General features: G+C 45.4%; 1 protein-coding gene across 1 annotated transcript in view; it reads right to left on the bottom strand.

The window, feature by feature from the left end:
• The window catches only part of LOC120021965 (uncharacterized protein KIAA1755-like), a 29,640-nt gene extending 16,854 nt beyond the window's left edge, over positions 1-12,786 (bottom strand). The window contains exons 1-14 of the mRNA XM_038965768.1: positions 12,529-12,786; positions 10,673-11,758; positions 10,150-10,429; positions 8,829-9,041; positions 8,557-8,680; positions 5,495-5,588; positions 4,793-4,879; positions 4,133-4,249; positions 3,857-3,955; positions 3,619-3,767; positions 2,980-3,118; positions 2,639-2,761; positions 1,571-1,768; positions 56-1,104 (exon numbers count right to left, since the gene is read on the bottom strand). Of these exons, the coding sequence (XP_038821696.1) occupies positions 56-1,104; positions 1,571-1,768; positions 2,639-2,761; positions 2,980-3,118; positions 3,619-3,767; positions 3,857-3,955; positions 4,133-4,249; positions 4,793-4,879; positions 5,495-5,588; positions 8,557-8,680; positions 8,829-9,041; positions 10,150-10,429; positions 10,673-11,758; positions 12,529-12,786 (4,016 nt within the window). The remainder of the gene's footprint in view (positions 1-55; positions 1,105-1,570; positions 1,769-2,638; positions 2,762-2,979; positions 3,119-3,618; positions 3,768-3,856; positions 3,956-4,132; positions 4,250-4,792; positions 4,880-5,494; positions 5,589-8,556; positions 8,681-8,828; positions 9,042-10,149; positions 10,430-10,672; positions 11,759-12,528) is intronic.
• Positions 12,787-15,321: the final 2,535 nt, after the last annotated feature.

The following is a 15,321-nucleotide window of genomic DNA, read 5'->3' as shown; positions in this document are numbered from 1 at the left end:
ATTTTTGGGATTGCTTTTCTCATAGCTGTTGAGAAGGGGGAGGTGCATCACTCACAGAACATTGTTGCCATTATCTTCAGCTTGTGTGTCGGCCAATGATGAGACCTTCTGGGTCCTGTCACCAGTCGGGTCACAGGGGTCAAGGAAGGACACTGAAGACACCTCTATGGGGTCACCATCTTCTCTGTCAGTGTCCCTTTCCCCATTTGTCCTACAGCAGGAGTTGCAAGAGCAGAAACTTCCATTATGGGAGATATCATAAGGATTTTGGGGGGACGGCAGGGCCACTACTGAGGGCTGACTATGGGAGTGTCTTGCCGACAAGGGGGAGGAGCCATACTTTGAGGACAGGGGAGAGCTGATACAGGAACCCCCACTCAGGGATCCCCCCAAAGTGTCACATTTCCATGGAAACGCCTCACACCCAGCAACCAGATCCCCCGTTTTGAGGTCCGTCTCGCTGTGGTGCCTTCCTGGTCCACCTTCTCCATCTTGGGGCACCGCTGGTGTCAGTTCCCCCTCTATGCCTGGGGATTTGGCCAACTGGGATGCTCCTTTGCTCCCTTTCAAGTCCTCTTTGAAAGGGAGGTTAAAACACGCAATGTTAGCGCTGTACCTAGCACGGCTGTCTCTGCTCTCCATCTGTTCCACGGAGGCCCTCCCTGAGTTATTTGCCATATCGGCCACCCCTGGAGGGGAGTTTGAGACTTGGGTTAGGGAGCAAGGGGCCACAACCACCTCCTTGTCTTCCTCCTCTTTCTCCCTCTCCTTCCAAGTCTCCAACACCCTGTCTTTCACTTGAGCTCCGCCAGCTGTGAGCTGCTGCTGGTATTTGTTGGCTGCATTCCCCTGCTGCTGCAGCCTCTCCCCCAGCCGCTGGCTGACTTCCTGGCACTGGATCCAGGTGGAATTCCACAAATTCATCTCCCTAGAGCCTCTCACGCTGCAGGCTTTGGCTTTGATCTTCTGGAAGTGTCGGGACGAGAAGCAGTCACCCAATCTCTCCTCGTAGGTCTTAAGCATGCTTAGACAGGCTTTGGCAGGATAGCGCTCCGTCTCTAGCTGCTCAAGATATTGCCTGCATTCCTTGGCAAGGGCAGCAGCCTAGAGGGAACAGTACAGAGATCAGTGTTATTTCAGAAGTGTTCGAGAAGTTAGAAGTGTTTTTTTATTTGTGTATATCTTGGATGGGGGAGTCAGGGTTCTGAAAAGATTGATGGGAATATTGATGACTGTTGTGGCTAGGGGTTAAAGAGGTGGCCTGTCCGTACATTGTAAAAATGTATCAATCCTTCCTTCAGTTCCTCAGTTCATACGTGATATGAGTTACAACAGACAACATGGTCGTGGTGGTTAAAGAATAGTTGGAGAAATGAAGCAGAGTTAAGGTCAATTTCATATCAATTCGAATTCGTTGACATTCCTCCATAAAAGTCAGATGCATTTCTGGCAATGGGAGGAATTTAAATGGAATTAAGAAGGTAAGGACTTAAGAAAGGAAGAGAAGGATTGGACTATTTTTCAGAGTATTTTGACAGCACCAGGGTCTTCCTCAACGTCCTCAACTAACCTCTTCACAGAAGCGGTAGACATGCGCCATGTTGTCAAGCTCGGTACGCTGTTGCTCAGCGCGCAACATAAAGTCGGCCATATTAGATTTGAACGTGTTCATCACGGTCCTAAAAACCTCAGTCTCGGGGTTGGAGTTGGTGGAACCCAGAATCTTCTCCACCTCCATCACCAGGGTCAAGGTCTTCTGTTTCTTCTCCTATGATGATTAACAAAATATGTCAACATTTCCACCACCATAGTTTACAGTAGGTTTATTGTCTGCCCATGCACCCTTATTTCAACGCTAAACCCACCACTGGTGCGCGTGGCCAAAGAACTCTATGTTCATGTCATCCTAGAAATGTAAATGCCTGGAGTTTGCTAAATGGCATTGGCACTAGGATTGTAATCGGTGCTATGGTCAAATTACATGAAAATAGAGCTCTATGGCTACACACACAAGTGATGGGTTTGGTGTCAAGGATGCATAAACAGGAAAGAACCTCATACCCAATTTTTTTATGTAATTGGGCTCTTTTGCTTCCATTGGTCCTTGGGCCTTGTTAAGGTCAACAACATCATGAACTTTACCCAGTACCAGGACATGGTTGCCTCTGTCAGGAGGCTGAAACTTGGCTGCAAGTGGAACTTCCAGCAACCCCAAGCACACATAAATAATCACCAAAGAAATTGTTAATTTAACACATAAATCAACATTTCGCATGTCTCCGGACTTGAAACCCATTGAAAACCTGTGGTTTGAATTGAAAAGTGCAGATCAAAGATATCAAGGATCTGGAGGGCTTTTGTATGGAAGAAGGGTCTAATATCCCTAATGTGTTCTCCAATATTATAAAACCATTTACAAAAAGGCTCAGTGCCGTTATCCTCGCAATGTGAGGTATTGAAAGGCATTGAAAACAGGGGTGCCAATCATTTTTACCCCCATGTTTTTAGAGAAAAATAATATTACTTGTTGAACAAAATCTATTATAAAATAATATAATTTCCCCATTTTTCTTTGCATACAATATAGCTCAGTATTTGTATTATTTATTTTATAGTCTAACCCCCAACCCAACTGTACCTTGGCCTGAGTGAGGATGGTGTCAAAGCGCTGAAGGGCTTGGTTCACACTCTCCAGTGTGTCCTCGGTGGAGTTGGAGAACACCAGCCATTGCTCTCCTTCTGTATCAAACCATGCCTTGGCCTACAAGGTACACATTCAGATATGGAATTATACATCATAAGGCATACGAACAGACCCGGGTGAAAAGAGTATTCGTTTTCTTTCGATAATGTTAGGTGTGCTTGATTTAGTAAGAGCAAGCAGGCACAGTTCCTTTGTGACAAGGAAGAAAGTATGTACAACACAATATACAGTACTTCTAGCTGAATGTTCTCTAAGGTTAGAACCTCCTGACCTACCATGTTAAGATTTGACTCCGCCTCCCTGAGTTTGAGCAGGAAGTCCAGATGCTGTAGTGATTCATTGGACTTCATCACCAGGGTGTGAACATTCTCCTCCACCTGGTTATATAGGACCGTCACCGACTCCAAGGCATCCCTGTAATGAGAGGTGGACGTTATCAAACATTCACTCCAGTCCTTACCTCTCCAACTTGATAGATTATGTGTGGTCAGTGGTATTCTGGCAGAAAAAAAGGCTGCCTTGGTATTACCTAGATCCCTCAAACTCAACTCTGGACCTCGGGGCCAGTTCCACTGCATTTTTTTATTGTTCCCCTCTAATCAGGGACTGATTTAGACCTGTGACACCAGGTGTGTGCAATTAATTATCAGGTACAACAGAAAACCAGCAGGCTCCGGACCTCGTAGGGTAAGAATTGAGTAGCCCTGACATAGATGGTTGCTACCATAGAGATGGATAGAGGGCTCACTTGCCAAGAAGCCTGTTTTAGAATGGGCAATGGAGGGCAAGTAGTCGACTGGGTAGGTGGGACATAGAAGCGATCAATGGCAAAGATAGCTGTGCCCTCTTTCCATCTCTAAGGGTGCTACACACAGTTAATCACAACCATTTATGAATTAGATAAATAACAGTACCTGTAGTCGTCGGACTTGGTAAATCGAAACTCCTCCCTCCTCATTCTGGTCAGAATGGCTCCACCTTCTCTCTGTAAAGGGACCAATCGGGCATCCTGCAGCACCTCTTTCATTGAGGTCTTCTGATCGTGAATAGATAGCTGAACATCCTGAACCAAAAACAACGCAATGTTAAAAAAAAAATCATCTTAGAAAAAATAACGCTATAGACTTTTAATTTATAATTGTAATGAGCTACCTGGGCGGTGTCCGTTTTGAGATTACCATCAATTTTCTTGATTGCTCTATGTAGTAAATGGGCTGCCCCTTGCAACTCCGACACAAAGGAAACCAGTTTCTGAAACACAGGAAAAAGATTTTAGGATCCAGACTCATCCCAAGACAACGCCGATACAATAGATTTGGTGGATCGATGCTTCAGAATAGCAAAGACAACAGCCACACGAGTGCGAACAAGTTCACTTCCAAATCGATTTCTTGCCCACTAAAGCCATTTATAAATATTATACTGTACCTGGTGAAACTGCAGCCAATCAGTGTGGCTGTAGGGAAAGTTCCCACCTAGGTCAGAGGTCAGCTGTTGTCCCTCCACCATCTTGTGCAGGGCCTTCAGAGAGGTCACCACTTCCATCTGATTGACAGGAGGCATTTTTATTATTTTACCTTTATTTAACTAGGCAAGTCAGTTAAGAACAAATTCTTATTTTGAACGACGGCCTCGGAACAGTGGGTTAACTGCCTTGTTCAGAGGCAGAACGACAGATTTTTAGGGCAATAGGGCTATATTCTGTATACCAACCCTACCTTGTCACAACACAACAGATTGGCTGAAACTCATTAAGAAGAAAATAAATTCCTCAAATTAAATTTAACAAGGCACACCTGTTAATTGAAATGCATTCCAGGTGACTACCTCATAAACCTGGTTGACAGAATGCCAAGAGTGTGCAAAGCTGTCATCAAGGCAAAGGGTGGCTACTTTGAAGAATCTCAAATATAAAATATATTTTGATTTAACACTTTTTTGGTTACTACATGATTCCATATGTGTTATTTCAAAGTGTTGATGTCTTCACTATTATTCTACAATGTAGAAAATAGTCAAAATAAAGAAAAACCTTGGAATGAGTAGGTGTGTCCAAACTTTTGACCGGTACTGTATGTGCTTTCTGACCTGTAGCCCAGGGTGTCTTTCAGGGCGAGGGCTTGTGTCTTTATCCACCAGTATCAGCACACTATGGACTGCATTCAGGGCTTGTTCCTTTGGGGCCGACCAATAAGGAAACATGTCAGGACAAGGCATCATGCAAGGTCATCATAATGTGTTCTTCACTCTAGGGATTCACATGTGTATGTGTCCCCAAGATGTGTTTAAATGGTCGGTAAATATCCATGATAGAAAATGATAGATCATTGTCAATGACATAATTGACTACTGTGCAGTGGACAGAAATCCCTATGAATTCATAAAGGATACATTTGGTGAAGTCAGTCATGTACAGCAACCAATATCTCCTTGTGGAATTCCCAGGACACAGCAATCCCCAAACTATCATGAACTGCAGCAACGATGCTTTACTTTACTCAGAACAATAGCTTGTGTTGTATGGCTCTGTTGTATGACCTGTTGTCATCTATGCCATGTTGTCTTTGTTGATAGTCTTTTTTACCTCAGTGCTTGAGAACGCAAGAAAAATCTTGCAAAAGCCAATAATGTGAACTAAACTGATCTGAACTGCGTGACCTTCCACCATATTGCATTTGAATGGTGAGTAACTAGATACACCACAATCAGCTCTCTATCTCCGAATCTAAATGGGTGGATTATAGTTTCATAGTTGACTTATTGTGATGTGATGACTCATATTTTCCTAACCTGAACCATCATTAGGGCTTTGTAGAAGAGGGAGGGAGGGTGTATCTTTCTGGCATTGATCACCACTGTCATTCCCAGGTCCCGGACCTCTTTTCTAGAAAAGAAAAAACAGGGAAGCGTGTTGGGGCACATTTTAAAAGTTGTTCACACTGTCCTGGAATTCTCACAATCAGATCGATAGTGTTATTCGAGCGGTTTTAGTGGTTTCACCTCTTCTCGCCCACTGACTGTGTCTGTCCGTCTCATGCACGCACATGCACCACATGAACACACCGTCCCCCCCACACACACGCGCCTCACCGTAATTGCTCCATCTTAGGTTACCAGTTGGGTCTGTCTGTTCTTTAAAAACCTGCATACCAGACAGTTGGCAGTCAGCCAATGGCCTGCGGGCTATAGTGTTGTCATTGTGGTTTGTCAGGACGAGATGCCTCATAAAAGGTTAAATGAGGAACATTCCGGGGACGACATTAAAGGGCCAATCTGTTTTAACGAGACAGCCGTCACCTTGAATTTCAATGTGTGTCCATTAAAGCTGTGTAAAGAGATTAGATTGTAAAATGTGTATCATGAGGACATTTGGCTTTTAAACAGCTCCGGCTGCGAGACCAGTGTCAGCTGGGGGTAAAGCTATAGGGTTAACTGAGAACACAGTGGATGACATGTCTTTATTTGTTCATCAGTTTTTCCTTCCTTCCTTCCTTCCTTCCTTCCTTCCTTCCTTCCTTCCTTCCTTCCTTCCTTCCTTCCTTCCTTCCTTCCTTCCTTCCTTCCTTCCTTCCTTCCTTCCTTCCTTCCTTCCTTCCTTCCTTCCTTCCTTCCTTCCTTCCTTCCTTCCTTCCTTCTTCCATTGGAGTAATCACTGATATGATTGAACAATTTCACAACAAACCATGTCAGTTTCGCTGATAAGTTCAAGGAAGGGTGGAAGGAAGGATGCATTATCAAAGTATTCGAAAAGGGCATAGTAGGGTTGCGTGAGACATAAGATTGGTGGTATTTCACTGCCCTCCTGTGGTGAAAAGATATAGCCACAAATCCATGTCAAATGTTTTGACAGCATGCATTAAAAAGTGATGAGAGGATTACCTAAATGACTTCCAAACAATGTAGAATATTTACTTCCATTTCATAGTGTGTTCTTAATATGTATTACAAGGACACACAAAAAAATGCATGAATCACATTTATAGTAAGGTAAGAGTGGACAGAACAGGGCCCGGTTTCCCGATAGCGATGGAATTTAGGCTTATGAGAGTTTTAACGATGCATCATCCCTACAATGTCCGAATATGTAACGTGTTTCCCAAAACACCACAATGAAAGAACGTCTGCTAAATGCGTTGTCGATACTGATATCATCCAAACAACAGCATTGCTGCTCTCGGATCAGATTTCTCCAATCAAATCTTACCTTAACATTAGAATTATTCCACAATACTGACGACGGATCAGCTCATAGAGAAATATAATCCCCCAGGCTTATATCGCTGCAACTATTGAGGAAGCTTATTCTAATGCTTAACCAATAATAATGCATTCAATCACAGATTTTGCACATCATTGCAGACATGTTGTTACACATCATGAAATATACTGAACAAAAATGTGAATGCGACATGTAAAATGTTGCTCCCATTTTTCATGAGCTGAAATAAAAGATCCAGAATTTTCCATACGCACAAAAAGCTTATTTACATCCTTGTTATTGAGCATTTCTCCTTTGCCAAGATAATATCAAGAAATTGATTAAACAGTATGATCATTACACAGGTGCACCTTGTGCTTGGGACAATAAATGGCCACTCTAAAATGTGGCATGTGGCATGCCGACTGCAGGAATGTCCACCAGAGCTGTTGCCAGAGAATTTAATGTTAATTTCTCTACCATTCTCCACCGTCTTCGATGGCCGCTGGAGAAGTGTACTCTTCACAGATGAATCCCGGTTTCAACTGTACCGCGCAGATGACAGCATGTATGGCGTTGTAGGGGCGAGTGTTTTGCTGATGTCAACGTTGTGAACAGAGTACCCCATGGTGATGGTGGAATTATGGTATGGGCAGGCATCAGCTACGGACAACGAACACAATTGCACTTTATCAATGGCAATTTGAATGCGCTAGAGATACCGTGACGAGATCCTGAGGCCCATTGTCGTGCCATTCATCTGCCGCCATCACCTCATGTTTCAGCATGATAATGCATGGCCCCATGTCGCAAGGATCTGTACACAATTCCTGGAAGCTGAAAATGTCCCAGTTCTTCCATGGCCTGAATACTCAATAGACATGTAACCTATTGAGCATGTTTGGGATGCTCTGGATTAATGTGTACGACAGGGTGTGGGAAGCAAGTGGGACAACATTGTGGCACAGGCCACAATCAACAGCCTGATCAACTCTATGCGAAGGAGATGTCACACTGCATGAGGCAAATGGTGGTCACACCAGATACTGACTGGTTTTCTGATCCACGCCCCTACCTTTTTTTTAAAGATATCTGTGACCAACAGATACATATCTGTATTCCCAGTCATGTGAAATCCATAGAGTAGGACCTAATTAATTTATTTCAGTTGACTGATTTCCTTATATGGAAACTGAACGCATTCAACTGAAATGTGTCTTCCGTATTTAACCCTACCCCTCTGAATCAGGGAGGTGTGAAGGGGTGCCTTAATTGACATCCACGTCTTCGGCGTCCGGGGAACAGTGAACTGTAACTGAGTAAAATCTTTGAAATTGTTGAATGTTGCGTTTATATTTTTGATCAATGTGTACTGATTCAAAAATAACAGACAGTGCAGCCTACAGTTTGCAAAACAGAACTGTATGCTATTAATGCAGTCATTTCGGTTTTCATTCAATTTCTGTTTTAATCCTTTGCTTGTTTGAAACAGTTGCAAAGACATTGGCAACTTTGTATTGATAGTCAACTTTAGTAACATTGCTTTTGGGAAACTGGGCCCAAACCAGTTGATCACCTACACCCTATACAAAATCACATACAATAAACTCCCTTGAACTATCACCGAAGATGTTTAGGGATTGATTGGTATTACCTGGGGATGGAGTGGAGGTAAAGTAGCACTTTACACACCTCCTGGGCAGACAGCAGATGAGACATCCAGGCCTGCCTGTTCCCATGGACCTCCAGCACGGCCCTGCCCACCCTGTCTCTGCTACCTGGGGGTGGAGGGGACAGTAGAGGGTGTCGTGGAGAGGTTGGACAAAGAAAAGTGTGGACCAGGGGCGTATTCATAAGGGAACACCGTAGCTACATTTGTGTTTCTTATTGGACAACACTGGATGGCATGCAGAACAAACACAATACCTGGTAGACTGACGAAGCCCAGGTGAAGTAGCCCACTGATACTTCTGAAGATGGAGTCTTGGGAGGGAGGATATGGAGGAGCTCTGTGTATGGGGGAGGGGGGTGGGATTGGGGGCGCTGAGGGCTTGGTCTTTGGACTCTGGAGTTTGGTGTCAGGTCCGATGGAGGGTGCAGTAGCCTGTGTTTCAACTTTGCCAGGCGAGGGATCTTGAGCTAAAAAAAAAATGACGGATACTTTTTGACCAACCGGGAAGGCGAACGTGTTCACGTCATTTAGTGCATCTTCTCTATTAGGTATCTGATTTAGCTCTGTGTGTGTCATTTTAATCAACGTAATCCGTGTTGTTCAAGACTGTGCTTAGACTTCTGTTCTAGCCTAACACCAACACATCGCATCCAACTAAACACCTAATCATCACATACTGTATTTTAGTGATGGGCTAAAACAAAAGCCTGCACATAGTCTTGAACAATACTGATTAAGTTGATTAAAATGATAAACACAGAAGGAGACATCAGTGACGCATTAATAGATTTCTCACTAACCAGGGTTGAAGAACAACGCTCTACTGTAAAGTCTTCCTGGTCAAGATTTGACCTTTTAGCACTGGGAGCATTTATTTTTTGGACATAGATCTCAATGGCTGTCTTTCATACAAACCTTAACCTTACGTGCCACAGTTGCACTATGTAAAGCCTTTAAACATTGCACATGCTGTCTCCCTGTAACCAAACGCTGCCAGGCTGTTAAGCATGGCTTTGATTTCTAGCATCCTAATTGGCTTCTTCTAGAGCCAACAAAGGCTCGTCTGTGTTCCCTCTCCCTCACCAGTCCAATAGTCTTGAGTCCTCGGAGGGCCCTTGTGAGGGTGTAGGGAGGAAGGGTTTAATAGGGAATGGGGACAGTCCCCTCTCTTTCTTCCCTAGCTCCCTGCTAGACCTCTGAGTGCCCTTGCGAGTCCTCGTGTGAGGATGTAGGGAACGGGAACAGTGCCTTCTCCTCCCTCACCCCCTGTCTCTCTCCATAAAAGGAATGTCATGTTTACTACCATAGCCAATGGCCACTGGCCTAAGGGCCCCCCTTCGACACAGCACACTCCCTTCAGCAAAAGGGGGCCGAGGTTGAGTTTAAATTAATTGGTGTACACAGAGATGGTTTCAGTGTCCCTTTGAAACATGCACTATTTATGAAGCAAGACAGTAAGCTGGATGGGGTACAACAATACCAGTCTATGTTGCAATGTTGTTGCAATATCAAAGGCATCACTGTATGGTTCAGGTCAGCACAAAAGTGTGTAAAGGGAACAGTAGTCCCTCTTACCATTCTTTGCAGACTGCCGCCTCTCCAGCTTGGGGGACACCAGGCCGAAGGCATTGATTTTCTTACACTGCACCACCTGGACACAGACGGGGGTCATCTCTGGACAGATGTCACTGTGGCTCCTGTTGTTCAGTTTATGGACCAGAGGACTTCCTCTGGCAGTCTCGGACACAGTGGAGAATGCCCTGGGCTTGGCCTTGTGTTTACCAATGGTTTTCACTGCCTCCGGGTTCCAAACTGGCTTGGAGGTGAAGTCACAGTCAAAGACATCAACCACGCCCTGGTGATGGCCCACCGGAGGTAACATTAGCATTGAGTCAGGTCCTGTTTGATGGGCTTTGTGGTTTGTTTGAAGTTCCTGATTATGGGGTTCCACTTGGCAGAGTTTATGAATGACTTGAGGTTCTTTAGTATGTTTTCCTGGTTTGTGAGTTATGGCAGGTTTGATAGATTTGTGTGGTATGTGATTTAGGTTTGGGGATTCCTTAGCAAAGTGCCCATGTTGGTGTGGCTCGTGACCTACAATAGGCTCCTTATAGTGGTTACAGCACTCCCAGTGATCCTGACCCAGACCTCTGGCGTGACCCTCGAAGCCAGACTCCTCCCCTCCGCAGGGGCCGGACTCCTCCAGAGCAGCTAGCAGTCCTACGCTCCCCCTCTCAAAGGGAACTGGGTTGCGCAGGGCTGCTAGGTAAGAGTCTCTGTACCTGCACTTTAGTTCATGCCCACTAGGCTCCTGCCCTAGCCTCCTCTGGCTGCATGGTGTGCAAGGCTCCTCTGAAAACCTGAGGGTGCACCCACAGGGGGTGCTGCTCCCAAGTGGTATAGGAGGAGGGGGCCTGACCGGTTTGAACAAAGGGGGAGGATTTGAAGGTTTGGGAGTCCTACTGCGTCCCGCAGGAGACTCTTTCTCCTTGGAGAACTCCACTAAATCCACATAGTCACCTTCAATCTCGCAGTAGTTCCAGCTGGTGTCCCAGGTGTTGGGCGACACCCAGCCCACAGGCTTGACTAGTGGTTTGGCATGCGGTTTGGTGACAGATTTCTCATGGTCACCCTTGATTAGTTTCGAGGTACCGTCCATAAGTCGCAAGGACACAGATATCCCGTCCCTGGCAGGAAGGATCATGGTCTCCAGAGAAAGGGCGGAAGCGGTAGAGTCGGAAGAGGATGGAATCTGCAACTGCCGTGACTCAAACGGAACGTCCCGGATAACACTTGATGTAGTCATGGTCTTGTGCTTGACCAGAAACTCGGGGATTGCCACTTGCGCCCAGGGCACCTTCATCACTCCCTGGTCGGTGGAAAGCAGGCATTGGGACAGCGGGGTGCCATGGCGTCCGTCGTTCACCTCCCTCAGCCAATCAAGGGTAAAGATATAGGGGTAAGTGGTGTCGGGGATGGGGGTCTCCTCCACCTCGTGGCAGCCCTCCTCCAGGAGACTCTTGAGGACAATGCGGGCAGCCTGTTCGCCAAAGGGCTCCACCTGCAGGTAGAAGTCTCCGGGGCGCAGCAGGAGAGGGTTGAGGGGGGCCAGCTGGATCACGGTCCTGTCACGGAGGCACAGGGGCCAGCCCTCACAACGGAACAGCACATCCGAGTATGCAGCCTGGGGAGAGGGAGGGAGAGATTGGAGAGGGGGTGAGTTGCATGGATTTATGATCCCTTACGTCAGAGTTTCTCATCGTCAGTACCGCAGTAGGATGGCACTTTTTTGTTCCAGCCCAGCACCAGCTCAACTGATCTCAACCAATCATCAACTCCCTTGATGAGTTTAATCAGGTGGGTTAATGCTGGACTAGAAGAAAAAAGACTAAATGATCCAACATTTAAATTCCCGTGGTTCCCACTAGGGGTGTTCGTCAGCTACGTATTATGTGACATGAAAAGACTATAATCCAAAACAAATCAGGCTTACTTCTACTTTAAATTGCATTTTACAGACTGGAATGCAATGAGGGAAGGATGAATAACTCAAATTCATCTTCATATGTCCACTGCTGAGCTGTGGTTATGAAAAACTGAACCCCAGATTCTGGCCTAACCCCAACTTTTCCTGAGCCTCAAACAAACACAAATGGAATCCTAGACTGTGTTTTCTCTTTTCTATTGAACACTTTGAGGAGAAACAATCAAATGTGATCCTTTGCTGAGCGATGTCAGCTCAGTTGCATGTCTGGCTAGGATCCACAGAAAATGCATAAAGCATAAACAACAGCTTGGATATATCCCGCGACAGATAAGTAAACCTTGTGTTGATGTCTTTTTTTCAATACAGTTAGAACCACAATGTGAACCTCTGCGGTTTCACTGTTACTGAACTCAAGTTGCTCCATCTATTCTGTGTGTGCGCATGCGTGAGTGCTTCTGTGTACTCACACACGCCGCCTGCTGCACACTCTCCAAGAGGTGTTTGGACGGGATGAGGAAGTCCAGCAAGCAGTGCAGTGCGTCACCGTGGAAACGCTCCTCGATGGTCCTAAACAGCTGACTGAGGACGGTGGGCGCTGTGACCTCAAAGGGCGGGAACAGAGCCGACAGGACACTCTGGATGGACGAGTCCAGGGATTCTGGGTTCTGAGGGACGGGGCAGAAGATATATTTTTGTTTCAAGTCACCTCCCACATCAACTAACATGTTCACACAAGTCCCTTTTAATTTAATTTCACTTTCATATAAGATAGGAGAGCATGAACAAAGAGTGAATGATAATGTAATTGTACCCTGACCCTTTTTTTCATTGCAGAAATTGGAATGCAAGTATGTTTGCCAGAGTGCAAATCCCCAAATATGAGCGTGTGTGTGTGTGTGTGTGTGTGTGTGTGTGTGTGTGTGTGTGTGTGTGTGTGTGTGTGTGTGTGTGTGTGTGTGTGTGTGTGTGTGTGTGAGTAGCTTCAGAGGTCAGCGTCAATTTTCACTTCCACTGGTGTTGACAGCACCACTTTGTTTGAAGAAAGCCGCAGAACATAACCGCAGAACGTCCAACACACGGTAAATGTCAAGCCACAGGACAGCTATTTTTCTTGGCCTTTACCCCTATACTGGGCCCTTTGGAATGACTCTAAGCAAATCACTTTAGCATCTGCAACCAACAAATGTTGAACTTTGAAGTATTGTACGGTAGTGGAGGTTCCTCAGAGGAGGAAAGGGAGGACCGATTTAGATTTTTTTTCTGAAAAATTATACAAATGTATCCTCTTTAGATAAAACTATACTAAATATATTCACGTCACCAAATACCTGATTAAAACACATTGTTTTGCAATGAAGGTCTACAGTAGTCTCAACAACAAACTAGGCCAGCACCATGGTGTAGCCGGAGGACAGCTATTTTCTGTCCTCCTCTGGCTACATTGACTTCAATACAAAACCTAGGATGCTCGTGCTCCTCACCCCCTCAATTATGACAACTTCCGGAGGATGTCCTCCAACCAATCAAAGCTTTTGCAGTAGGAACTAACTTGTTGTCCATCCAATCAAAGGATCAGAGAAGGAACCTAATACTACACATGTGTGACGCAGTGCCTTTTCTCACACGGCAAATGGAGAAACCACAGACATCAGCAGTCACTAGCAGTGGTCAGTTATCATCAGGTATGTGGACGATCAGGGATTTATTCAGGAACGTTTTTTGGGGGGCTACTTTGATGTGTCAAGTGGGCGAGATGTGCAGTCTGTGTTTGACTTAGTGAAATCTGAGATGTCAGAGTTTAAGTTCACGGAGAAACTTGTTGTCCAAACCTATGATGGTGCTTCAGTAAATGGCTTCTGACTTAAATGGCCACCGTTGTGCATTGCTATGCATTCTCAAAGATGAGGTTTTCTTTGTGACACTTGGCGGCTTCACCAGTCTTTGGGGGGGAAGTCGAGTCGACCAAGAGGGTGATGTTTCTTGAACAGGCTGGATGTGCATGCTTGGCGAAAAACGCATTGGAATTTCACTTCTAGAATTGTCAACACTGTTGCGGAAAACTGTGAGCAAACTGAAGGTCACCTTCACCCTATTATAGAGCACCCTACCATGGATGATGATACTGTGTCATGTGCAGATGAGTTCAAGGCAAAGCTGGAAGATTTTCTGACTTTTGATTAAATATTTATTCAGCGACATATATGACAAGGCAGCAAGCATGACAGAGGATCCAGAGATCATGCACAGAGGGAAAGCATCGGCAGGGCACTCAGGATGAGGTACACCTACAATGCACTGTATGACTCAATTCACGATAACATCAAGTCTCAGACAGCACAGAGGTACAAAAGCTTGGACACCATGCGATTCCTGGAGTTGTTAGACGGTAGTACATTTTATTAATTCAAGAGAGAGTTCCCAGATGATGCTTTGACAAGCCTATCACAGAACTTTTGACCTTTTTTATGTCTGAAAACAGAGCTGCAAGTGTTTTACTGTGATGGGGAGATTCGAGGGAGATTCAAGCGCCTGGTCCTCTGCCCTCCTGGCCCACCCAAGGCCCTCTGAAGAACTGAAGCCCCTGATCCTCTGCTTCTCCCCTCCTACATGTGTATCTCAATGTATCTGCTATTTGTATTTGACCGCTCCACTCCCAGTGTCATGTGCCCTCTCATCCACTGGCGCAATGAATGTTTCCTTTCCAAGCACTGTGAGTAGCCCAGTCAATTCTCTCTCAATACTGCATGTAGAGTCAGTCACATACACAATCACATTATTGCACATCAAGTTAATTTTACGCCTTGCTTGGACTAACTCATTCTTAGCTATTTTGTCTAACTGTGTTGTGTCATTGTTTTTTGTCTTCCCAGTCAAATCCTGTAAACGCTCAGTGGAAGAGTTGAGCTCTTCTCAAACGCCATCCATCCATGATGAGCCTGTCCAGCACTGAAGCCAAGCCTCTGAACACCTCAACCCCTGTTCAGCACTGAAGCCTCTGAACACCTCAACCCCTGTCCTGCGCTGAAGTCTAGCCTCTGAACACCTCAACCCCTGTTCAGCACTGAAGCCTCTGAACACCTCAACCCCTGTCCTGCACTGAAGTCAAGCCTCTGAACACCTCAACTCATGTCTCATACCTCATTCAATCACTGCGTAAGTAGCCCTCTCATGTTTGGATAAATACCATAGTCGACCAATAACTTGAAAAGATCTTGAAAGATGGGACAATCTCAACTTTTTCCACAAATATTGTTCTTAAT

Source organism: Salvelinus namaycush, chromosome 2 (genome assembly GCF_016432855.1).
Source record: "Salvelinus namaycush isolate Seneca chromosome 2, SaNama_1.0, whole genome shotgun sequence".
In the NCBI taxonomy this organism is placed as follows: Eukaryota; Metazoa; Chordata; class Actinopteri; order Salmoniformes; family Salmonidae; genus Salvelinus; species Salvelinus namaycush.
The sequence above is the reverse complement of the archived record's forward strand: the minus strand, read 5'-3'. Positions and strand labels throughout refer to the sequence as shown.